We start from the raw sequence: 27,504 nt of genomic DNA on the forward strand, positions 1-27,504 counted from the left end.
AAAGAGCATGTCTGATGGCCAAAATTTATGTTCACCTTTGTCTCTTCCTAACTTCCTTTATTCCCTTTGGACCAAAAATTTGGTGAGAAAAATTCATGGCTACTTAGCTTCTGTAATAACTGTTTACCTTAGCCAAACTGTAACAAAATGAAAAGAATATATTTAATTTGTTTTTCTACATGTTTTTAACAACACGTATTCCATGTATAACTACCCTTTGTCATTCAGTCACGGAAAGCTTCCTGAAATACTTCATATTTCCACGTTACCAAAGACAAGTCTAAGAGCTGATATAAATCACGGTGTTTTTCCATTTCCACTGTTTAAAGAAATTTTGAAGAACATTAACGTTTCTGAGCAAATTGGGATGACTGCTACAAGACATCTGTATATTTCAAGAGCAGAGGTCTAAGTTTACAGGTACCATCTGCAATTCAATAGCCACAACAAAACTAATCCACTAACGCTAAACATAACTGAGTTCAAAGGAGGAAAAACAAATAAAGTTACCAAGTCCCCTGAAATGCTCATCCAGCCAAGCATTAAGCTAAGTTCTACTCTTGCTGTTAAGTTGGGAGGCTACTCATAAACAAAGAGATCAAGGGAGATAATTTGCCCGCTATCGTCTATCCTACAAACAAAAAGTTATCCAAACTAGTTATGGAGTCAAAAACAGCAATCAAGAAAAAGAAACTTGAATTTTGCTAGAGGTTCAGCAGCTCAGCTCCTTTTCAGAGTATCATTCTGACGTGAAGTAACCAAAACATGTAAAATAATAAAAAAGACAACAAAAACCATTAGGCCAAGATTCATATTCCTACTCTGTTCCTAATAAAGCTGCAGAACCCTGTTTAAAATATTTAAATTCTTTAACCTGCAAGTGAAGAAGAAAAGATTCACTAGCTTTGTAGAGAAGATGCCTACCTGGAAGATGAGACACTGGTGTTCCCATTGCTACACCAGGAACTGTTTATGTATGTGAATAGGGTTGATCACCAGATAAAGTTAAGACGATTGCAGAATATTAAATTTCAGAGCACTCTGCTTCAAGGTAGCAGATAAGAGTTCAAGTTTCCTCAGGCAGAGGAGAGAACCAAACTTTGGTTTTCTACACTGCTGGATCATACCACCACCTACTACTATTTTGCACACCATGCCCTTCATTTTGCGTACTTTCCCACAGGTGTTCAAAATGAACATTTTATGAATATTTAGTTTGGGGCTTAATGAAAGAGCATTTTTTCCAGTCATCACCAGCTAACGTTATTCCAGTGGAACTAATGCACTGTTGAAGTAATGTAAGCCTGCTCCACAGTGAAGTAGCACAGCTCTCTGCCTCTGCGTTTATATTAACGTTATCCCTGCCATACATCAGTCAGTCATTTAAAGTAGAGGCAGGATGGTAGAAGAGATGGCTGGCAGTGAGCTATTCACCAGTAGAGCCAGACTCTTCACCAGATCTCCATACTCCAGAGGAAAATAGGACAGTTCTCTGAAAGATGCTAGATCAGGAATGCTATAATAGTCCAGCGCAATTTTAAGATACATTTGACTTTTGCATTTTTTTTAAAGTGTGGCCTAGCAGACTGGACTTTATGTTTGAGTCACACGTCACCTAGATTAGATTGTCTGTCACTCAGTGACCATGCACTGCTTAATGAGGTCCTGTCACCAGTATTTGTTTACATCTACACTGGGGCAGACCCTGACTAATGGCATTGTCTGTTATTAAGTTGTTCTGAACTTACTATAAATTTCATGCTACCCTGTTGCAAACTTAGTTACAGAGTAGGAATTAGGGAATTACATAGGTAAATCTTCATCAGCAGCTGAATCTCAGGGAGGCGAGGCCTTAATAGGGATAATGGTACTCAAATTACCAACCTCAAAGGATGCAACAAAGGCTAATTAATGTTTTTTAAAGGTTTAGAGGGTGGAAAGTGCTACACAAAGGAGAAATAAAATTATTTTGTGAGCTTCTGTGTAGGCTAGCAACTGAAGGCTCCAATTATGTGGTTTTCAATAGTTAACCACAGGAACATAATAAAATGACTCTGACGACTGACTTCCTTCTTACTTCTCATTTGTATGACTTTCAGCACCTCCCACATGCTGCAAAACTTTAAAAGCTATCTCTTCTGTCAAAATGGACTTGAACTATGGCTTAACCTCTACTGGGATACTAGAACAAGACAACACCTGAACAGGTCTGTGGACTCACCAAGACAGAAAGCTGACTGAAGCCCGAGATGTGTGCCCCTTGGAGGCAAGGGGCAGATGGACTTCTTTCAAATACTGTTTCATTTATCAGCCTAGTTTGTCTTAAAAGAAGCTTCCAAATTCTGATTTGTCTTTTGCAAGCTTTTTTATCTTCCTAATTTTTCTGGATGGCTTGTGAATAAAGCCTTATATGATGAAACGCTTGTCTATTTTTCCACAGCTACATCAATTGATTTAATAAGACATTATTCCCGCAAACACTCGCCTTCTTTATGTCCTTAACTGAGCCTGGGTACACAACCATACTGCCACTATTTTCACATGGAGCCTAAACCAAATGATTATAACTGTGGTCTTATCAGGAACTTCAACAGCAACAGGCAAAAGACACAGACATAAAAAATTACCAGTGTGTGCTTCATAAGGAACTTCTGAATTCTTAATTTTGCTAATAATTTCAAGTCTTTCTTCTTTAATTAGTTTCTAATCCATGACTGACTTTGTTCATCATGCCCAGCAACACAAGAAATTCATCCCTCTGATAACGTACTGAAAGTGAATGCTTTTGCAAAATATTACCCATTAATTTTGATACGTATATTTTTACAGGATTATTGTCTTCCCCAAGTCAATTTGCTTAAACAGCTAAAAAAGACTTAAGAATCAGGGAAAATCTGGATGCAGTAATCTCAAATTACTTTGTTCCCTGATGTAAGATACAGCTGCAATCTAAACTGGTGGGGGAAACTTAGAATTATAAATCAAATAGATATGACATATGGGAGTCAGGAAGAGGGGGTTCCAGCTGATAGCCATTCCTTTTTATTATTTTGTGGGAAACAGATTTATCAATCACCAAAGAAATCACATCTCTTCAAACTGCTTGAGTCCTCCTTCAAACACAAAATTCACAGACCATCTTGCTTGAAACAGAGCATTTCTCTGTGTCCTTCAGGCGACACTGCTGAAACAGGGAACCTACACAACACAGAGAAGATAAAGCATGGAGAGATCAAAGGGGAGTAGCTGTGCAGCATCAGAATCTACTTCATGAAGAACAGGGCCAGGCTGGCAAAAAAAAAAAAAACAAACCCAACAAAAACCGAAACCAACTGCTTTGAATTCACAGATGGACGCCTGCCTTCCTCTGGGCATCTTTGTTGGAGGAGCGTCCTGCTGCTGCAGAGAAACAGATGGTCCAAAGCACATCCAGATGTGCACAAATACTCGTGATGTGTTTCTCATTCTCATCACACCATGCTCTTGCTTTATTCTTGATTAAGACCTGTTTGTTTTCCCTGATGACCTGCAAGACTGTTACAGTTCTTACAAGTGTGGTTTTTGAATACCTCACTAACTTCAAAACTTTTGTCTCGAGAAATATCCTTACTATTCCTTTAGGATCCAGGGTGGTGTTCCTCTACCCAAGGACTTAGAAGACGTGCAAGCTAGCACAACAATTACTTGACATCTGAAGTTGCCGTCAGCCATCTTCAGCACACATAGGTGGACTGGATAGTAGTGGCTGGAGGACAGAAGGAGGGTACGCAGAGGCTGCCTCGGGCATCAGACCAAAGCTATATGAGGACAAAAGAGGAGTAATCCAAATACAAGATGTTACACCTTCTAGGTCGATTCTTCTGTTGGTTTAGCTGCTACCACGTTACAAAGGCTTGACACTCTTCTGACCCAGCCAATAAACATTGGTGTCCTTCCCAGAGTAATGCTGCTCAGCTGGATATTTTGGAATTCTTCTAGCAATATGTGAATGGCAAGCTGGGCTGCATGCCACAGAAACTGTTCACCACAGAGTCTGGGTGTCTTGGGATTTTTTTTTTTAATTTGTTGGTTTTATTTTTTCTGGGTTTGTTGGGGTGGATTTTTTTCTCCCCCCCCACCCCGAGATGCACCTTCTATAAATGACAATTTAATTTGCTTTCTTTTTTAACAATTGTATCCTTTGCAATGAAATTTACCTAATGGTCCAGATAGCATGACGCTGTACATTTTCATTTTTACTGTCATTTTTAAATTCAGATGGGAGAAAGAAAAAAAAAAAATACAGAAAGGGAGCTGAAGTTAGTCAACCAATTTCCTCCTCCCCCCAAAGTCCTCAGGCCTCGATGAGATTAAATCACAGAGTTAATACAAATCTTGTCTGTCAGTTCCAGCAGATATGCACTGCTTCTAGGATAAAAGAACAGCAGAGTAAGAATACATTCAACTGATCTTAGGTTCAAAGTAAAAGTCCTGCTGAATGTAAAGGGACAAGAAAATGACTACAGATGATGCTAAAAGATTAAGAGTAACTAGAAAAACATTTATAACATTAAGGAGAATTTCTCCCCTCCACAATTACCAGTCAGACTACCAGAATTATCCTTTTTATTTCTTACATAAATATTATTTTATTCACAACAGTATTGTAAGTTCAGAAAAAAAACCCCAACAACTACTTTTAACAACTTGTTCTTCCCATAATGCTGACATTGCCAAAAACACAAATATTTTCAGAAGACCAGAAGTGTTAAACTGAAGATCCTGCTCCAAAAACCAGGGACCCTCCAAATGTATGAAAGGAAGATAAGGTCACCCAACCCACCACAGCTGCACACTCTGCTGAGTCTCCAGCCTATAAAGTCTGCCTATAAACAGACAGATTTTGCTTAAGGGATTATTCATAAATGGGCTTCCAACAAAAACAGTAGTAAGACTGCAAGAGATCATTGGCTTACAAAAAGTTGAGAGATTTTTACTTAGTCTGCTAGCACTAAGCAGACTAAGAACTGTTTAAGAGTGGTATTCACTTTGGTGTGTATAGAACAAGCCTCGCTTTATTTTCATGCTAGCTCTGTATTTAAATGCCTTTGCTGTCTTGGTGTGTGATACATGAGACACTAAAAATAGCCCATCTGCTCCAGAATTTCCATTGTGTCTACCTTTGAAAAGCACCATTAATGATGAAAAAATTACTGTGAATTTAACTTATGAAGATAAAGCCTAGAATGCTGAGAGACAGACTGCATACATAGTAAATCTCTATTACATATTTTCTGTGTAAATCTGCTTTATGCACCTCATATTCAGGCAAACCCCCCCTCTATTTCAAGCTATAGGGGGAAAAAAAAAATGCTTGAAAGTCCATGTCTTTTACTGCTACTTTTTCTTTTGTGTGTCTACCTGATAAGGCCTGGAAACTCTCCAAAATTTAGGAAGTCTAATCTGTGTGTTCTCCAGCTCTTTTTTTGTGCTGTAGATACCTTTTTAATCCAACTCAGATGTTGTTTATACTTTGAAGGGCCTCTTGCAGCCAGCAAGACAAAACAAAATAGCGGGATCCTGTTCCAGCAAGATATAGAGGTGTCCTCTCAGGACAAAGGTAAAAGCAGGCAGTATTGCATTTGCAAAGCAGAGCTGATCATTTCATGGCAGGGAATAAGCAGTCTGTTTTAGAATCCTGTGATTTTAATGTATGTAAGATGCAAAGAATAGCAGATGTGGCTAGAGTAAGCTATAGAGCAGGCATGGGCGGACTCCACAAAGATACTCAGCGTCGTAACTCCAGCTTCGGTGGCTAACTCCCACAGAGATTTCTTAAATACGCATCAATCACTGACTGCAACAGTTCTGGATATTTTAGTCTCCTTCAGTGAAGGTTGGCTAGTTTCTCAGGTAGTTTTATGATATCGCCAGCCAGCAATATCAGCCAAATACACTTCTAAAAAGGTTAAAGCCTAATTACTCTATCACTGAAATTACTAATTACTCTACTTTTGCCACTTTTCCTCCACTCTGCCTTGCTGGACACATACCATTTATACATGATGACATGATCTAGATGATCAACTCCATTTGTAATCAAACAACTGGTTGCTGAGCATCTTACAAAACCATGCACAGCCAAGACTTATGAGGACTACATAAGTGTTCGGCAGTAAGGCAAGAAACTTATGTTGGTTTTACATTAATTTCTATTTTCTGACTTTGCATGTGTACATGAGAAGGTACTGTAAAAACACACAGGATTAGGCAAGTCAATTTGTCAAAAACATGCACTGTACTTTACCACCATGTATATAGAGAGATTCTGAACACTTCCCCTTTTACTCATTGAAATTAATTAAATGGATGGAGAGAAAAAAAAAGGTATACTTGTGTGCCTTATAGCTTTCCAGTGGCATTCATTTTAAATGTATGTAATTTACAAGTCAAAAAATCAGTGCAACTTCTCAGTGTTACAACCGTAGCTGTCAGAGTCCATCAGAAAACCTCAAGCTGTTCTTTGATTTGAATATCATCAGCTACGATAGAGACCTTGGCAGCAGCAGTTAGCTGGCCACTGTCAGTGATGGATGAGATAAGAGAATGCAGTTTGCTCTTTCACAGCTCTATCAATGCCATCCTGCCCTGCTGACAGGCAAGGCGAACCTGGTTTTGTCAGTGAGCCAGGCAGATATGATCCTGAAGACAAAGGAAGCAGATATAACAGCAGTAACAAGATGCCATTCCTACAGAGTCACTTTTCTGGCTGTAACCACCTATTTTAGCAGATGTCGAGTTCAACATGACCAGTGATAGATCCATTACGGGCCTGAATATCCACTGTATCTAGTCGGACTGCAGTTTTTCCCTCAGCCAAAAAAACACATGGTGCACAGGGATAGGCCAAATGCTAGGAAATGTGGGCAACTCCCATGCTGTCACAAACATTAATATCCAAACCAAAGCACATTCGCCATTACAAAAACAGAGGCAAAATTCCAAACGCAAAAAGCAGTTACCGTGGTCAGGGACAATTAACAATCCTTGACGGCACTACCATTTGGAAAAATACTCTGTGTTCAGCTCCAGCTACTGTTTTGTTACAAGATATGCTGCTCTCCCAAACAATTTTACCAAGTGATTTTTTTAAAAAAATTCATCTCCAGAGCAGGATATCTAGACTGAAATGGCCGTGGTCTGATAGGAAAGGGTTGGGGAGCTGATTAGAAAGTACAATATACAATCAAGATATCAACACTTGCTCCCAAACAGCTTAAAATTATTTCAAAGTGTACAGAAGCAGCAATAAACAGTTCATATTTCTGTCCTTCCAGTGTAAACGCTACAAAGGGCAATCTGGGCAAGCCGGCACTAAATACACGTTCCTGGCAAAGCTGTGCCAGCTCAGGCACTTCTTTGTTAGTACGCTGCTCCTCTCAACACAGCCTCCCTGCACAACTTCTAGAGGACTCTTCGACCCCTGGGGTGACTCTTTCTCTGTTCAGAGCATTCGGTAAAAGCAACTTCAAACCTAACTTTGGCCTTCAGTGTTGATGCTATGTGTTATTTGTCACTCGTATCGCATTTCAGAGGAAGACATCGGAACTGTCAACCAAAAATCAAGCTGCAGTCTCCCAGCTGTATCACAAATGCTGATTGACTGATCTTTCATGATTATAAAATCTAAAGATGTATCCCAAGACCTTTTGCTTTATGAAATTTTTTGCACACAGGATCTGTAGCTTTGCGATATGTGTCAACTGAGACTCCCTCCTATCCTCTTATTCCTCATTTAGGTCTGATCTCAGTGCAGCGATAGGATTTATCCTATGGTACCCCTTCTCATGATTCAGTAACCTTCACTCCAGCAAAACCCTGGAAATTTGCACTATCACTACATGTGTATCAGTTCTGCTCTGTTCGTGCACTTTCCTAAAGAGAGAGAGAAGACCATTGGGGTGGGGGGAGCAGAAGTACTGCCCACTTCCAGCTCTGGCACAACCCCACCACTGGGAAGAGAGGGTATATAGACAGCACTGGCTCTCCTCACCCCAGCTAGGAGAGCAACGTATGGCATAGCAAAGCCAGGCTAGACTAACAGCCCCATAATATTGGCACATAATAATTTTGGGGCTGTGTATATTTGCTATCATAACACACATGGGTGCATTTCCCCCAGCATTACTCCCCATTGACTATTCCAAAACACCTCTGCAAATATACTACCTTTGCTCAAGCTGTAAAGAGAGGAAAAACATCACCACAAACGAGTCGCTCTTCAATTCTGTCTTTCACATTAGTACTCTTGCAGTCACTTTGACAGCTCTGCTGTTTAAACCAACTCCTGTTTCTACAGCAGATTACAAGCAGGCATATTGCTCTGTCACACTGAAAACGCATTCTGGTCAACATGGCCATTTCCCACTCCCTGTGTACCCAAGCCAAGGCTGCCTACTTATTGATGAGAGCAAGTTTCAGCTGCAGTCAGTGCTGTTTGGATGCTGTTGTTGTTGGAAGTGAACTAATATCTATGGTCTCATGCGGTATCAGCAGAACGGCTATCTGATGTCCAAAAACTGTATTATAGTGGTGATGGACGTAGCAAAAATTGAGCACTAATTTCATTTTCAATTGCAGTATCTTCTCTCTGACCTGACAGTTCAAGAAGTCATCACTGGACTGCTAGAGTGAGCAAACTCAATACGAAAGCCACTAAAGAGGAATCTCTCCAGGATGTCTTTTCACACAGCCGCTTTCATTGACCGTAGCTTCTCTTGAGCAGAAATGAGCTAGTGAATCACTCGCTGGTCTGTCTTGGGCTAGCTCACATCTATTTAAACCAGTGTGAAGCTCTGCACCTTTGATGTGAGTTAATTAAGCTCACATGGCTTTCTCCAGCCTGGCTTCTGCAGCTTCGGAAGCAAAGGGAGCCAAATTAGGCCCATCTGTCTAAATGGAAGGGAGTCCTCTCCCGCCATAAGGCATGCTTCACTACCCAGCATGGGAGCTGCCTTCCAAGAGCACCAGGAAAGGGGGTTTCGTCACTGCCAACAGCCACCCAGAGTAGCAGGTATGCCGAGCAGGGAAGGGGGGTTTTCACGAGAACCATGATTCTGTGCTGTCAGCTTCTTTGCACGGAAGCCTCAAGGGTCTATCTACAAGGGGATTTCCTGCAATAACCTTTTGTTTAACACTTGGAACTTCTTGGCAACAACAGATCTACAAAATACATTTTTTTTTTTTTCCATTTAAAAATAAAGAAGGATGTAGCAAATTTCAGTGGGGCAGAGAAGATGACTCCCTCTGCAGCCATTCATTGTGCAACTGAAGTTTGTAGTCCTTACAAGCTCTGGAAGCCTCTCAGTTCCTAAACTGGAATCCCAAGAAGAAAGTAAGTAGCCTTACGTAATCCACATCATCTCTGCTAAAGAAAGGACACAAACTATTCCCCACTGCTAGTCAGTGCTAGGATCTGGGCAAGCAAAGGTAGAAGACCCAATTACACAACTTCAGCTCCCAAATTTGTCTTAAAGAATTTGATCTTGTAAAGGCACTGCAGAACAGTGACCAGATCCCATGCTGGCTCTGCCACAGCACTGTGCCTCAGCAGAGGTATTAACCATGCTTTGGTTAAGAGTTTCTGTGTTATACAAAAGTTACCACCACAGCAAAATCATAAGTGAGAAAAATAATTCCTTCAGTAACCCATTTTCTGCAAGACAAGACTTGAAGGAAATATCCATAAGACTGTATGTAAAAACATATGATACTGTTGGGAAACACAAACTTAACACTGAAGACCTAACAAAGCAGACCTAAAAGCTTTTTTCTCTGTCACAGATGATCTTTATGAATGTTATGAAAACTAACAAAGAAGTTTACAATGAAAAAAGCACAGTAATCAGTAACACATACACACCCTAAGTAGTGACAAACATTTACTAACGTTACAGGACACTGAGGAAATTATCCAACAAGTGAAAACACATGATGTTTTTGTTCAGAGTGGCCTGGCAGGAACCTCATGAAATTCAGTTTGGACAAACACAAAGTCCTTCTCCTGAGAAGGAGCAAGGCCATGCTCCAGCACAGGCCGGGGACTGACTGTCTGGGCCAGACTGTTCTGCAGAAATGGCCTGAGGGACAGCAGATTTTGCATGAGCCAGCAGCGTGTCCAGTGAGCAATGACAGCCAGCAGCATCCCACACCGTATCAACAACAGTGTTGCCAGGAGATGGAGGGAAGCGATTGTTTCTCTTTCCCTGGCACCTGTCAGGCCATGCTTGGACCACCACCTCTGGCTCCGCAGTCCAGTGCTAGACCAGTATTGATAAACTTGAGTAAGTCTGGGAGAGAGCCACCAAAGGTACTCAGGGACTTGAGCCCTTGCCCTGCAAGAAGAGACGGGAAATTCAGCTTGGAGAAAAGACAGCTTCGAGGAAACCTACTAGCAGCCTGCTGGTACCGATGGGGAGGTTATAAAAAAAGATGGAGTTCTTCACAACAGCGCATGGCATGAGAATGAGAGACAACAGGTATAAATTGCCATGGAGGGTATCTCATAGAATATGAGGAAAAAGGAAGAGTTCACTATGAAGACACTGAAGCAGTACAACAGGTTGCTCAGACGGTGCAAAGCCTCCATCCTTGGAGGTTTGCAAACCCAGTCAGATAAAGCCCTGAGCAACCTTGTTTGAATTCAATGTCGACACTGCTTTGAGCTGAAAGTTGGATTACAGACCTCCTGAGGTCCCTTCCAGCCTGAAGGACTTGGTGACAGAATGTCCCCCGCTACAGGTTCTGTAATGCACAGTAATGGCAGAGGGTTCACAAAACTGAAGATTGCTTACATTTGGGAGCCTGAAACTAGTATTTGCACCCTGGAGTTCTGAGCAGCAGTACTTTAACAGTTTGTACATAGCAACTGAAAAACAGCACACAGTTTTGTTGTGCTCACACTGGGAGCATCTTGGAGCAAGAAAACGATGCTTTCATCGGACACTATCTTGCCTCTCAGAGTTGAGGTTTGCAAGCAAATGTGCGCAAGCAAAAAGTACTCTAATTAAAGAAGAATTAAGAAATGCAGACTCCAAGGCTTAATGAATCACAACAAATACCTAGAAAAAACTAATCCTGCTAATTTCCAAGTGTTTAATTGAGTAGGCTGAAATGTTTGTGTGTGTGAACACAACCGCGTATTTCCCTGGGTAGAACTCTTCAAGCTGAAATACTGATTCTTCATCTGGGGCATGAATGGCAATCATTTGTTAATAAAGTCGTAACTTCTCTACATACCATATCAAGGTCTTGGGAAACCCTCCGTTTGCGCAGCTCTTCCATCCGCTCACACACATCTGTAAAGCAGGTGTTATAGTAGTCTGCATACTGCTGTGCCAGGTCATCAATATTTCCCAGTGACCCATCCTATGGTGAAGACAAAGAAAAGAAGAAAAAAAAAAAGAGCTTAACCAATTTTAAAATTCTACTTTTAAAGTAATACCACCACTCTGAGGGAGACCCTCTCCCTGCAGCATGTCCAGCACACAGCTCTTGGGTCATCCTCTTAATCCCTAGCCCCAAGCACACAAGAACATTTGGGAACTGCAGTACCACAGCAGCTCTTCAGAAACAGGTGGGACCTTGCTAATTCCTACACAGAGAGAGAAGGCAGGGACAGCAACGCACAGCAGAGGAACAACACATCCCCAGGCACTATCTGCCCCAATTCCCTCCCACTCACATGTATTCATATTCCATCTGGTTCTCCCAAGTAGCTGCCCACTCATCCAATAACCAGTCATTACATACATTTCACTGACCTTATTTACTGGGAGTAGCCCTGCTTTCCTTGACAATGACTAACAGCAATTTAAAACATTAAACTTCTTGCTTATAAGCACAATCGGCCAGACTGCAAACAATTCCAGCCAAATGACTTCAACAGGCGAGTTTATGCCACCCAAAAAGACACTCTGCCAGTTGGTCTTTTAAGATATACTGGAGGCAGAATCATGGTTTGCTCAGACCCAAATGTCTGCTTTGCTAGGCAGGATTGCCATCCTGTTAATAAAATGGCTATAGGCAGGAATCTAATTGTAATCATCTGTTAATTACACTCAAAATTCATACTTTTAACATGATGGATAAATAAGGAAAACCCCAAAACAAAACAAAAAACAGGCTGGATTTTAAGTGGCATGAGAAATCCTTCCAAACTCCAGATATGTGTGCCACAGAGGACCAGGCGAGGCGGTGGGCAGGGTGCATTAACAACTTTTTTGGTACAATATGCACATACTTAAAATAGGTCTAAAAGATGGGATGGAGTAACTTTGTTTCTCTATTTGTCCAATTTATGAAAAAGCATATACATTATTATAGACATTATTTAAAAGATAACAATCTATACTTTGTGAATATTCTAAGAGAAGAACAAGAATAGACTGCAGCACGTTATTTCATTGCTGCTGTTAATAGATGCAACACATAAATATAAAATTATGGCTTTAATATTAAGGAAAAAATAAGCAATCAAGGAATCATTTAAAATAATTATGCTAATAATATACATAAGTTGCAATACAGAGTTTTAGCATATGAGCTAGGACAAAATCTTAATTAGAAACCACACCTTACTGAAACTATTGCTATTTGGAAATAAGTACGTGGTCCTGCTCTAGGGGTTCTTGGCTATACTGAAGAGGCAGATCCGCTTTAATGAAGTATCACTTCCAGAGAATTGGAAAAAACATTCCAGTTTAAATCAAAGTGAGAGCCTCTTAAACCTCAGACTCTGTGAAACACACATTCTACTTTTTTTAAGTGCAATTCCACACGTGCAACAGTTCTCTCAAATGCTCCAGAAAGTTTTGTAGAGCTCACTCTCTCAGAATACAGAACAGCTTGCACTTTCTTAAACTGTGTACAGTACAGGTAGAAAAGAACTTGTATGTCACTTGTTGCCGCAGCAGAAGCAAAATAACTACACTAAATACATATCTATACACACACTCCCTCTTCTATGCATACCTATGTATTTTTTACTGCATTTCCTATCTCTCAACCTGCCAAAGATCTCAAACAGGAGATATTTCAAACGTTACAAGATTGGGTTTCTTAGTGCAAATATCCTTCTGGGAACTTCAGACTTTCCAGAGCTTTGGACAAACAACTTTCCACACCACTAAACAAGCGTGTAGTTTATGAGGACAAAACAACAGCATCTTTGAGAGCACAACAGTGCTACCCTGCCCTTCTACCCGAGCGGCAGCGCTACCCACTCAGCGAGCACGTCTTCTTCCAGCTGCCTCCTCACCATCCATCACGGCCCAACAAGCTGGAGAAGGAACTTTGACTCTCCACCCGTGCCACAAGCTCCACACATCTGCCCATGCAAGGGGGCACTCTCCCAGGGGTTGTCACAGGCCTGGCTGAGGGTGCGCTCACCAATCCCACGCGCACAACGAGCTGCTTTCACGAGGTTTGCACACTCCGTAGGGATCACTACCGCCACAGTGCTGGGGGGTGTGTGAAATGAACGCCAAATAGAAAAAGTAACCCCAAAGGTTAACCTTCATTTGCTCTCTATTGCAGGCAGAAAGAAAACTTGTATGACTTCCAAAGAGACAACATGACATCTGAATCCCAGCCACACCATCATAACAAACATCCCTCTCTAAGGGTTACCAAAAATTCCCACTTTGGAGAATCTTCCCCAGCCGGAGTCTGTTTATTCCTTAACAAGCTTTGCCAATTAAAAGTATAGGAGCTGAAAACAGTAACGATAGAAGGGCAAGATGGGAAAACATCATTTTATTAGAACAATATGAAATCTACCTATTTACTGCATTGGTCCATCTCCTCTCTCAGTTCTGGAAACCATTAAATTTCAGGGAGTAAACCTGCTCTGAAACAGGTGTAACTTGTGAAGGTAAAGTCATGACTCCAAAACTGAGTGATACGCTCCAAATCCAAACACATCAAGTGAACTTCAGCTTAGCCGAGAGCCGGGTAGAGCTGTGGTGAGGATCGCAGCATGCTCCAGGTCTCCTCCACGCACCTTCCCACATCCACGCTCCTCAGGTCGGCGGTGACGGGCTGCTGGTGGGATAGCAACGGCGCTGCACAACGGATCCAACCAAGCTGAACAAGTGCTCGTTTTTCACTTACGCTGGTGTGCAGTTCGCTGTGCTTTTTTAAAAGGTGGTCTCTACAAGGCTGAAGGCTTGTGACCGTCCCTAGAGCAAAATTAGCTCGAATGCAGCACCCAGGTTAAAGCCCACAGACCGCGGGTGGCCCTGCCGCCAGCGAGCACGTGGCTGCGAAGAAAGGCCTATTCACAAGCAACCCTGTCTGCCAGTGCCGCCACGTCCAGAGAAGCTGAGCTGCAGGCACCAGCCTGCCTGACTGACAGAAGGGATTGCTGTCAACGCTCGGGACTCAAATTAGGGGCTATGCTCTACATACGGCTCATGCCAGCTCTCCAGGGAAGGCCAGTCCTGTGTGAAAGCAAAATTAATGTCCAAAAAAAGATGAAGGAACCAAAAACTCACAAGATCTTAGAGATGAGAATTGATAACTGGAACATATACTCATTGCAACCCTGCCATACACTTTTGCTGGGTTACCAGACCGAGGGTAGCTGGTTTTACGAGTTAGCCGCTCCACAAAAGCGGCACGCAACCTCCTGACTAGATGCAGACAACTTTGGGGCTTGAAGCCTCTAGCTTCGAAAAATGAGAACAAAAATACAAACATTTGCTTTGACATCTCAGCTTGCCAGAAAGTCGCACTGGAAGATGCCGATTGAATTGTTTGTCCCTGTGGCAAAGAACTTCTTTTATGAGTTTATATGCGCGGGTATCCAGAAAGTATTGCTTTTGTCCAAAAAAGAAACACAGATACACAAATCAACCCAAGCCAAAGACAGTAAGTGTTTCACATCCCACGGCATCCATTCATGTTACATATAAGGAAATAACGTCATAACTTAACAAAGGACTGTATATCTGATTTATATTACCTCAAATCTTATCCCTACATATAGTTACCTCTATCATCCTCCTTTTCTCTTCAAGTACTATTAAGAACGTGGCAAAACTGAAATAAGAGAAGATGCTTCAGTTTTCTACTGCATTGATAATGGCAGAGAAGACCTACTTTAGATATCATCAAGCCACAAATACAACTAATCAGAAGATGAATTTTGAACAATGACATTTTGCTTGTATATTCATTAAACTGACCCCCAGCTTCTCCAAACAGTTCTAAAATGTCTCACACAAAATTACCACCAGTGTACTTTGTATTTCTATTTTGTTTTCAAGTTAATTGAGTATTTTAAAAATATTCATATGTAAAACTTTAGCTCCGGCTTGAGAAGTCATTCATTCCCTTAAAAGCACAGAGAGTCAAAGGAACTGTCTGAAATGTTTAAAAAAAAATCCCTAGCATTATTAATAAAATAGAACAATATTTTATAATTTTTTAAATTTTCACATAATAGAATCACAGCATGGTTTAGGTTGGGAGCGACCTCAAAGACCATCTAGTTCCACCCCCCCTGCCATGGGCAGGGACACCCTCCACTAGACCAGGTTGCCCAAAGCCCCATCCAACCTGGCCTTGAACACTTCCAGGGATGGGGCAGCCTCTCTGGGCAACCTGTTCCAGTGCCTCGTCACCCTCACAGTGAAGAATTTCTTTCTAATGTCTAATCTAAATCAACCCTCCTTCAGCTCACAATAATTTTAATAATTAAGATAATTTTTCTAAGATCCTTTTACTTTCTTGCTTTCATATGGAAGCCAAAATCTAGAGACTTTTTAAGACAATGGAAATAAAAGTCTAAACCCATCAGTTTGTTCATTCCTCTTCTTCCTTAAACATAGCCCTAAACTGTGGGCTTGATTGCAATACTAATACACCAGGGTCTAAACAAACATGAATGGCCATTTTAGTTCACAGGCAGGAAAAAGCATAAGGCTATTTGATACCAAAAATAAGCAGCGAATGCAACTTATAATAAGCCTTCAGTTATGTGCCACTATGTCCCATTTTGATATAGACAGGTCCTATATTTGAAACAGCTTATGTGAGTAATCAAAAAAGACACAGCTTTCAACTTTATTCTTACTGATACATCTGTAATTCAGTAGCTTAACTGCTTTAGGTTAGTAGTATTTTTAAAACCAAGACCTCAAAATAAACTCTTTCTCATTTTGTTACAAATTAACAGTTAAACAAAGCCGTACTGTGAAGTCTGCTTTGCACCAGTTGCTTTTAGTGCCATACAAACTGCGATGTTCCGGCTATATAATCCCACAGATCTTCTCTGGTGGAAAAAATTCCTAAGCAACACAAATATTGAGCAGAAATACCATTCCTGAAATGCTTTAATTTATTTGTAAAAAAAGTTACAACGTGTTTCTCCTAAGACTTCACTACTGCCTGAGACCTTTCCATAAAATAGTCTGACAGCCAGGAAAGTAAACAACCCACTAGTTTTAAAGGGTTAAACCTAAAATAAAGATTTAATGAAATACTATAATGAAAATGGAAGTTATCTCAGATTTCTATTTTCAGTTGTCAAATACATTCGTAAATTTCCATCTTATAATGTACGCGTGCAACATTTTTTGGCATCGTAAAACACAGAGTAAATGATGAATTGCCCTGGAATTCCCAGAGAATTAGTTCCGAAATGCATGTGAATACCAAAGGAATCTGTCAAGATTCCTGTTAATGGAGTGACTACAAAGAGAAGTTGGAATCATTTGATGCTTATTATAAAGTTAGGATTTATCAGTCACTGCACATCAGTTAGCTTAATACGCTGGTAGAATCCTTTGTATTTGACATTGTTGAAAGTATAAAGGAGAAAAATGTTTTGTCAGAGAACTCTGCTGGCAATAAAACTAAGTAAAAATACATTCATATTTTAATAATAAAATAAAAGCCACTATTAGCTAAGGAGGAATAATGGACTTTGCTAAGTAAAGTAGGCATTTCATGAACCTGCATACAAACTTAAATACTAGGCACTGGCACAGCATACATACTTTCTGCATAAATTTCCATGCAGAGTAAGAGTTTTAGAAAAAGCTACCAAAAATACAACTATTTGAGTTTGTACTTTTCTATCTCAGATTCTTAAAAATACATTACAAAGCTGCATATTCCAGCATATCCTCCTCCTCCTATTCCAGCAGATATTAGGAATGTCAGGAAAGAGGTCTTGATTATCAGATATACGTGCTCACCCTCCAAGACACTGGGTAAAATTCATGTAACTGCATGAATCTTAAAAATGTAAAAAAAGATGTGCATGCTACAAGCCCGTTTGGTCAGCAAGACAGATGAGTCTCCACTGACACACGGCAATGCAGATTACAGCACACAATGCAGCTATACAGGCTCCTAACTTAAAAACTACTCCAGCTATGGCCACAGCACGTGCATAAACTGGGAGGTGAGGAACAGGTCAGAAACTGGGAGGAAAAAAATAAATAATATCTGATTTTTTCCTATTAAAGTATAAATGCATGTGGAAAGGGCACAGATGAAGGGAAGATGCTCTTTCACAACGCTTTGCAATCATGCCCTGGCAAAGGCATGGGTTTGACCTTCACAGCCCAAGATGAGAAAAAAATCCATTTCCTTGCCTGAAACACAGGACTACTGTGTGGAGAGTCACTGTAAACATTAGCAGCTTATTTCTGGCAGTTGGATCTTAACAGGGACGCCTACCAAAAATTTGTGGAACACGACCCTGCATTTCAATAATACCTTTGGTTTGGATAGCTGTAACAAGTACGGAAGCCAGAACTTGGGCCAGAGCAAACAGGCTTGTTTGGGAAGGGGAGAGCGGTAAGAGGGAGGAGGGACCAAAAAAGTGGTGAAATGAGACCATCTGCTGAAGGGAAACATGTTTGTGCCTAATAAACTCACTGTTTTCACCAGGACGTCACCGACATAGTGCACATCCTACGAGATGTTTCAAGTTAAGCAGAACTAGCTTACCTAGAAAGCAAGGGATGCTCAGATTTTCATGGGACAGCTTTGAATAAGACACCAGTCCTTTTTAGATATTTTTCCTAATGCAGTTTCATAGAAGCTCAAGAGACTTGTGCTCCTTCCCTAGGCAACTGCCGACTGGCAGCGCACCTCCCTGCACTGCAAAATAAAGTAATACATGAATTTAGACTTCAAGTGATTAATCTGAGAGACACATTGTATTTCACATTCCTCCACAGTTCTTTCTAAGGAGGCAGATTTAAATCAGATCCGAGCCTTTTCAAAACAGAAGAGTTAAAACGTGCGCACGCCTCTCTAGCTAGGGCTTCGCTCTCAGTTTGCTACAGTAATACAGACTTGCACGATGAGGACAGCCATCTGTAGGAAAACCTGCAGAGCTTTGCGATAATTGTATCTGTTACACATTTCTGACCCTCTTACCTGTCCTTTGCTAGCAATGTATTTCTGCCAGGAAGAAGGCTGATGTTTTGCCTTCTGGCTTAGCTTCAAAATGGTTGCCATTAAAAATAAACCAACAAGCTGCCAGAGAAGCATTCCCTTCTTTTCCTAGGGCTCAGAAAAGACAATCTTCCATTCAGCAGAAGTAACAATTCCTCTATCCATGAAGTGACAGGTTCAAAGTCTGTCTTGACAGTCAGTGGGGTCAGAAATGTGAATGAGAGAGAAGTGCGAGGCCAGACAGCCCAGCACTTGCCTTGATATTCAGGGGAAGGCATAAAATACGCAGTGTAGAAGTCATGACATTTTTATATTGAGAAGAGCTATTTTAGAGGATGCTGAAAGGTTGTCATGGTTCCCTTGACCTCTCTATAGCTGGACACTGCGAGAACAAAGAGAACATACAGATCAGACTGACTCAATAGAAGACTTTCCATTAATTTTTATGGCATCTGAGGGTTGAGTCATTAAGCTATGCAGCTTTACAGACAGAGTTACAAAAATAGATCTAATAAAACTGTGTCAAGCTCTGTACAGCATGATTAAAACAGTTCTAGATTCTGTACAATAAGCAGAATGCACAATGGTACAGTTTGATATAAAAGCTTTTGCAGTAGTTATCTGAAATAACTGATACAGCCCACTGAGTTCAGAGCACAGTCACTCTAGACCCAGAAACTTTATATTAAACCACACAGCTATGTAAGCTTTTTTCTAATATATATGAACTTGCCCTATCTTTACACCAAAACAAACTCTTCCCCTTTTCAAAATTCTGCAAATAAAGTGTTTCCTCCACCAGCAGCACCATAATCTTTTTTCTCCTCACTTTTCACTGTAAAGCCCTGAAGTCTTTGTCAAGAAGGTGTAACAAAGCATCTCTGGAAAAGCATTCTGAATGCAATTTACATTTCTCCCTTTGTATATTAAAATCAATTTGAAAGCACACTACTGGGATCCCTCTCTCTGGCATACAACCAAGGAAGTCCTCTATGTAAAAAATAAAAGAGTGTGTGTGTGTGTGTGTATGCATGCTAACGAAAAAGTTCTATCCATGCAAATGTACATTCCAACATACTTAAAAAGTAGGTATTTATCACAAGTAGAACCAGCTTTCACATGCTCATTATCTTGACAGACAAGATTACATGCAAATTTTATTCATGAAAAGTTAGTTCAAAGTACCCTTAATGTCCAGCTTCCCTAATAACAGTATATTATCTTCTACCCTCCTTTCCCCGAGGTGATTTGCACTAAGCTCATCAAAATGTAATTCAGAACTCTTGTCTGCTCCAATACCTGCCAGGCCACCACTACCCACCAGGCTGGTCAGCAGTCAGGCACCGGTTATCACTGCCAGCCTGTAAAGCAGAGTAAGTTAACAATTCCTTAAGCTATGTAATAGCTGCACCTGACATCACCTCTCTCTAGTTTTGTTTCCTTCCCTCTTGCTGCCTTCTCCTTTTGCACACTGTATTTGCCGAGACTTTTTATCAAATTGAGTGGAAATGCATCTCTTCATGCACACCAGCCACAGTGGACTCCCATCCTGACACTTGGAGCAGAAACAAATGGTAAACAAAAGCATGGCAAGAATTAAGAAATGAATAGGTATGTGATTAAAGCACCATTAAGGAGATGGAGATTAATTCCTTGTTTCAAAATCAGGAAGTTTAGGATACGTGATGGGGTGGCTTCATGTTTGAGTTGAGTCTAATGAATTAGATATGCAGAAGCCAAACATCTTAAGTAGATGATAAAATAAATCTTTATCTCAGTGAGCTGGCCATATCAACTGCAAGAGTGAAGGAGGTCTCATTAAAATTCATATCTTTTCTTTATATATAATAGTAACACAATATGACAAAAACAAATCTTCTGTGACGGTTTGGGTCTACATAACTGAGGTGTGAGCAACTCATTAAAACAGTCGCCTGAAAAAAACAAACAGTGGTTTACAGTATTTCCCCAGGTGTTAAAGTTGCATGGTGGATTCAGAGAAAGCGAACTTTGGTCATGCTTATGTCCAAGTTTTACTACAGAAAGCATAGTCCAAACTGATTTCTACTTTATACCAGCAATCACAAAGGGACATTCCCTCATAGATTGATGTATTGGTGAAACGCAATAAAACAATAAAATGCACTAGTCTCAGGTCAATAAACCAAAAGACACTGAAATCCTGTTTAACAATGATTTTGCCTATGAAATTCTGGTTTCATTTTCAACTGAGAAAAAAAAGTCAGAAACTACTGTAAAATACAGGTTTCACTATGAACATACTCTTAGGAGTATTCTGAGAAGTATTCAAAGGGTGATTTTATTTTAGGAATAGGGAATTATTTTCCTATTGTTTCTGCAACTCTATTTGTCTTTAAGCCAACCTCCATACATGAACAATATCCAAAATATGAATACCATCTACTGGTACACTAATATTCTGCTCCTAACCCTTTTATCCTTTAAATGAAGTATAGAATCATAGAATGGTTTGGGTTGGAAGGGACGTCAAACATCTAGTTCCAACCCCCCTGCCATGGGCAGGGACACCCTCCACTAGACCAGGTTGCCCAAAGCCCCATCCAACCTGGTCTTAAACACTGCCAGGGATGGGGCAGCCACAACCTCTCTGGGCAACCTGTTCCAGTGCCTCACCACCCTCACAGTGAAGAATTTTTTCCTTATATCTAATCTAAATCTACCCTCCTTCAGTTTAAAGCCATTACCTCTTGTCCTATCACTCCATGCCCTTGTAAGAAGTTGCTCTCCAGCTTTCCTGTAGGCCCCCCTCAGGTACTGGTAAGCTGCAATTAGATCTCCCCAGAGCCGCCTTTTCTCCAGGCTGAACAATCCCAACTCTCTCAGCCTGTCCTCATAGGAGAGGTGCTCCAGCCCTCTGATCAGCTTCATGGCCCTCCTCTGGACTCGCTCCAACAGCTTCACGTCCTGCTTACATTGGGGGCCCCAGAACCGGACGCAGTACTCCAGGTGGGGTCTCACAAGAGTGGAGTAGAGGGGCAGAATCACCTCCCTCGACCTGCTGGTCACACCTCTTTTGATGCAGCCCAGGATACGGTTGGCTTTCTGGGCTGCAAGCGCACACTGCTGGCTCATGTTGAGCTTCTCATCAATCAATACCCCCAAGTCCTTCTCCTCGGGGCTGCTTTCAATCCATTCCTCGCCCAGCCTATACTCGTGCTTGGGACTGCGCCGACCCACGTGCAGGACCTTGCACTAGGCCTCGTCGAACTTCATGCGGTTTGCATGGGCCCACCTCTCCAGCCTGTCAAGGTCCCTCTGGATGGCATCCCTTCCCTCCAGCGTGTTGACCACACCACACAGCTTGGTGTCGTCAGCAAACTTGCTGAGGGTGCACTCGATCCCACTGTCATGAAAGTATCTCATCGACATCATAAAACAGTAAGGAAAGCACTTAAACTTCAGATTTGTGAATCTCTATTGCATCAACACATGGCAGTAAAATCTTTATAGCACTCTATATTCTACATGTTTACTGCGCAAGTTAATTCTTGCCTGAGACACAAAATACACAGGTTCCTAACAGGTATATGCATAAGGGGCATATAGGTATTTGTCACCACACTACTCAAGGCAGAACAAATACTTATTTAATAAAATAACTCTTTATCCAATTTGGTGGTCCCTAAATAGTTTCTCCAAATAAAAGGCACTGAATTTGGTTTGGCCTATGGAATGTTTATTTTTCTTTTCCCCCCCCCGACACTGAGAAGCTCTTACAATCTGTAATTTCTTTGTGGAAGAAACTGTATTTTATTCTACCTTATGCTAGGTGTTGTATAAAAAACCCAGTGCAGTGACAAGTACCTACCCTGACCTTTCTTCCTCTCTACTCATATATTTTTCCAAGCATCACAGTAGTAAGGAAAACCATCTTTATCTTAAGCTTTGCTATGCTTTTCAGCAGGACAGTTTGGCACAAGCAGGACATACTTTGCCCAGAAAAAGGAAAGTTCACTTAATGAGCCTTCTTATCCTCCTTTCTCTGTTCCCCCTGCCCCTTTTCCTTGCTTCCTCAGTGTATCTTTGTGTGCTCCTCACCCCTTTTTTCTGCTTCTCTGGGTTTGGGGTTTTTCCCCCACCCTTTTCAAGAGCGAGGCGTGAGATCCTGAACAGGTCTCCTGGCCCTCCCTAAGGACCACAGCTTCCCCCAGCCCACTGAAACCTGGTGGTACTGGCTTCAGGGATGCACCAAAGGAGCAGAGCCCTCCATCCCTAATTTCTCACCATCTCAGCAGCAGAATCGTTCACCGGGACCTTTCCTCCCAGCTATAATTACCGGGGAGTGGAGGAGAGAGCACAGCTCCATCCCACTCTGCAGGGAAGCCAGCACCCAAGAAAGCCCGGCAGGGATCAGTCACCCCAGGTTTCTTCTGGCTGGACAAGCCTGTCGCCTCATCTGCACTTATACAGCGAGAGCTGTGGGGCAGCAATGTGCCTTTATTCACGCAGCACCCAGCTCAGCAACGAGCTTCCCAACATTTAGAAATGCTACTATGCTATTATGAAGTTACGTGTGACAGCAAGCACAATTCCTTATTCCTCCATGTGCCATTTAAAAGCCTAATTTCCATGAGACAGGCACTCTCCTGCTATCCATGTGAAGGTTTTGGAAAGGGAATCTTGGGGTATCTGCCTTCACCCCAAAGTCCAGTTTCACAAGCATGAAAAAATACTGTTCTGCACACCAAGGTGCAATGGGGTCTCTTCTCTCTTTGGGAAGTAGACATGGAAATGTGTTATCCTGGTTGTTGCGCCCAGCAGCGCAGGGCACTGTGCGCCCCAGGGACGCGCAGCCCTTGATCTACAGCTGTGAGCATGGAGGGCAGCCTAGCTGTCAGTGGTGGAAAACCAGAATGTCGACTTTTAAACTGCTTTCTCAAACTCTTCTAATTTTTTTCCTGCTAGAAATTCAGCAGCTTGCAGCCTGGAGGATACACCCAACACTTCTGCGTACCCAGGGACTAACCTCGCCTTCACTCCTACCGCTTCCTGACGGGCCGTCTTTTACCAGGAAAGGAAACAGCCGTAATTGAGCATGGCAGCAATCCATGTTTCCCCGTGTAATTTTAGCAGCAGAAGAAATGGTTTCCTGTAGCTCCCGTAAGCAAACTGCACCCAGGCCCCCCCCTCGCCGATGCCACCGACCCCACCTGCCCATGCTCCCTGCCCAAACCCTCGCTTCTGTGGGAAACAGGTACCCACTCCTTGCACAGGCGCAGAGGGGGTCCCACTCTTTGGTGGCATTAATAAGCTAGCTTAAATGGACACCCCACATTCATACAAATAATGTAAAACCAGAAAGACTGACTCTGCCCTGAAGCACTTCAGTGAAGCCTCAGCTTTTGACTCTAGCAGACGTACGGCACTGTTAACACACACTCTCAACCACTGCAGGTAGCATACAGATGCACTAAAAATGAAGCTGCTCGTGCAAAACTTCATGGTGCTGGGCTCAGGTTTTTTATCGCCTTAACTAAGCATCTTGAAGTCTCTTTGGAGAGTGTTTTATTTAGGAGCAGTAATGCACAGTTATCAGGGGGTTTCAGTTCATTTAATTAAGTTGAATACAATTACACTCCAGTGGGTCTTAAAAATGCAGGAATCTATTTAAATATTATTTAGATGCGTATCTTTTAACTACCACAGACTGCACAGGGCTTCATGTTTGTATCAATTAGGGATATCAATTTAGCAATAAGAACTCTATCTCTTGCCAGCTTATAATCCTTTCTACTCTGGGATCTCGTATTTTATTTGCTCATTTCCCTTTATCTGTGTACAGTGAAGATGGGCTTTTTGTGTTCTTATGTGCTCATACTGCTTCATCATTGCCAAAGCACTTCCTAATTAGGCTAAATAGGCCTCTTACCCAAATAAAAGAGAAATATTTCTGCTTACCTACAGAACAAATCCTACAGTCTGGCCTTGAATAACTGTATGGTTGCAGTATCTCCCAGGTGTTTCAAGCACATATTTCTCTGAAGGGGCAACATGCAATTTATTACTTACAGGAGCTCCCAAGCAGCAGGATGCTATGGGCTTCTTTCAAGGCTTAAGCCCACGGGTGCTGCCAGTCCAGTGGCTCTGCCCACTGATACTAGACATGAGGACGTGGAATGAAGCTGCGTCAGAGGAAGTTCAAACTGGACATCAGGAAAAGGTTCTTCACTCAGAGGGCAGATGGTCACTGGAATGGGCTCCCCAGGGAAGTGGTCACAGCACCCAGCCTGTCAGACTTCAAGGAACGTCTGGATGATGCTCTTAGTCATATGGTTTAGTTTTAGGAGGAGCAGGGAGTTGAACTCAATGATCCTTATGGGTCCCTTCCAACTTGAGGTGTTCTATTATTCTATGTTGCTTTTAATGGAGACCGAATGCATTACTCGAGCATTGCACGTCACAGAGATGCACCTTGAACGTGAAACAATTTGAAGAGCCCCATGTGGCTAAAGAGATGATAAAAAGCAGAAGCTGGCAGAACCCCAGTGTCAATAAAGCTCACAAAGAATTGTGTATCTCTACAAAACCCAGTAGCTGATTCTGACCCACCCATGGCCCTGAACCACTGGTTGAAAGACAACAACTGTACATAAAGACACTTGCACTCAGAGGGTAAGACAAGTTCTCACTTGAGCAACTTCTCTATGCACAGGAACTTGAACATCAAAAGGAGAGCATCCCGCTAACTAACCATTTGTCAGGAGAGTTGTCATGCCAATGAAAAACATCTCACCTAGTTGTAAAAGCAACTGTAACACGAGAAGAAAGTCTCAGATGGAAGGAGTTTGCTCACAGACTCTGCTTCCAAGATGAAAGAAGAGACTGCAGTCCCAGGGAACACCAAGCCACGAACCCAGCAAGAGTGGCAGGACAACCTACATACCAGGACATATCTGAAGCACCACAAAAACAGCAGGGAGCTCCCTGAGCAAAAGGAAGATGTTACACCACTTTTCACAGTATGCACCATTATGGGTTTCAAATCAAAGTATGTATAGTAAATAAGCTTCCTCATACATAAAGAATCAGGACTTGAAGGGAAACTAAGATTGTGCTATATGACTCTCTCAAGGAGAAAGGAGAATCACATGTTTTCAGATGTGGAGAGCTCTTCAAAGCTTGAGAGGTACAACCCAAAACGCAAAGGCTGGTTCAGAATGACTTATGTGTTAACATGGAGTCAGGGCCTCAGACTGTCTCTAGCAAAATAGTAAATCACGCTCTCATCCTCAGCCTGTTTTAGCTAACCAGCCCTCTGCTACAAATTACCCATTTGAAGCATCTGCTGGCAATACCTGAATGGTTTTACGTGACTCATATGCACATCAACGGCTACCCACCTATAGTCTGTATTTGTCTTTAAGCAAAAACAAACCAAGGTGCAACCAAAGAGACACAAAGGCTTACTTTGCCCTCTGATTTCCCTACTCAGTGCCTGAGTAGGGCTTAAATCTCCATTACTTACTTCCGACGTGCTCCCTGCCTGTCCCGCACCGTTCAGCCACCTCCTCTGGGGCTCCCCGAAGCCAGCCTGCACGCTGACCTTCCCCTGCCAAGGTCCCGGTGCGTGCTCCAGCCACTTCCTGACGTGAAGGCAGCAATTTCTTCCTTTCACATGATCCTCCTAAATCCCTCTTCATAACAGTTGTGCATTACCCTTCTCGTCTGGGATTCTCTTTTCACTCTTCTAGCCGCAGAAAAACAACTCTGGATACTGAGTCACTGCACTTCCACCCCTTGTCATCTTCTGTTTCTCTTTATATGAGAGATATTTTCCTAAAAGAGGCATGAGTCTGGAGAAAAAAACCTCATTGTCTTATTTATTTAAATTGCTCAAACCCACGCAGCAACATATCTACCCAAGAAAGGCAGAAAGGCCAGAGAGGAGCTAACATACTTTGTTACCTCCCTCCCCTCTCCTTTTTCATGGCAGTTTACAAAATAAATAGCTATCTGTAAGCACTCTACAGTAGTTGTAATTAGATTTGGCAGATGCAAAATGAAAATTTGTACAATCTCTTGTATTCTAAGTACATTTGAGATGAGGATTAAAAACCATAAGTAACTTGGCAAAGATTACTTGAATAAAGTACTGTTCCATGAGAAAGAAAAAAGCAATTTTGTGAACATTCACCTCTTTCATTTCTCTCAACTTTGGTAATTAGGAACTCAATCTCCACACTGACCAAACCCAATGAGACTCATCATGAACAGGTCTGTAACAAGGATACACAGAAGCATTCCTTTCCATTCTCATTTATGCATGAACACACACCATATGTGGTATGACGCAATTCTTCATCGTCATGCCAATTATTTTGATCAAATCCTCGACCTTATGTTCTCTGTTAACTTCCTGAGTTTAGATAGCTATCATGCAAAGCTTAGGTTTTACAAATTTTATCCATCTGCACATATATACTCACTCCCGGACGCAAAATCTAAACAATACATTGCTGGATCTAGGCTGAGCAAGAAACAATATACCTCACTGAGCCAACATCCTGGTTTCCCTTCAATTCAGTACACCACAGAACACACCACCACGGTGGAGAGGGATGACACAGGATTAGACTCCTTTTCATGCCTCATTGCAAAACACTCAGAATAAAGGTAGCAGTAATTAAAGAGGAAAACAGAATTTTCAAGGACTGACAACTGTTTTGCACTACCTACAGCTGAGCAGTCTCCACTGACGAAATAAGAAATAAAATAGACCTTTCCCCCAAGCCTCTCCAGACAATCAACAGGACACACCATCATAAAATAAAACAAAAGATATACATCTTCCAATTTTTATTTGTACAGTGCACAGCAAGCAAGGTGGGAATGTCCACATACAAGCTGAAATACTGACAGAGAAATCTGGATCATTAAGAAGAGACACCAGAAATTGCCATTTTCCTCAATAATGAAAACCTCAGAGAAACTTTAGAGAAGTATGGTATGTAAAAACACAGAGAAAAACGTCCAAAGAATTTGCCATGTACGAAGATTCACAACATG

General features: G+C 41.7%; 1 protein-coding gene across 1 annotated transcript in view; it reads right to left on the minus strand.

Moving 5' to 3' along the window:
• SASH1 (SAM and SH3 domain containing 1) overlaps positions 1-27,504 on the minus strand; it is a 560,220-nt gene that overhangs the window by 87,561 nt on the left and 445,155 nt on the right. Inside the window, 1 exon segment of the mRNA XM_075748449.1 lies at positions 11,278-11,406. Coding sequence (XP_075604564.1) covers positions 11,278-11,406 — 129 coding nt within the window.

Source organism: Balearica regulorum, chromosome 3, assembly GCF_011004875.1.
Source record: "Balearica regulorum gibbericeps isolate bBalReg1 chromosome 3, bBalReg1.pri, whole genome shotgun sequence".
Classification (NCBI taxonomy): Eukaryota; Metazoa; Chordata; class Aves; order Gruiformes; family Gruidae; genus Balearica; species Balearica regulorum.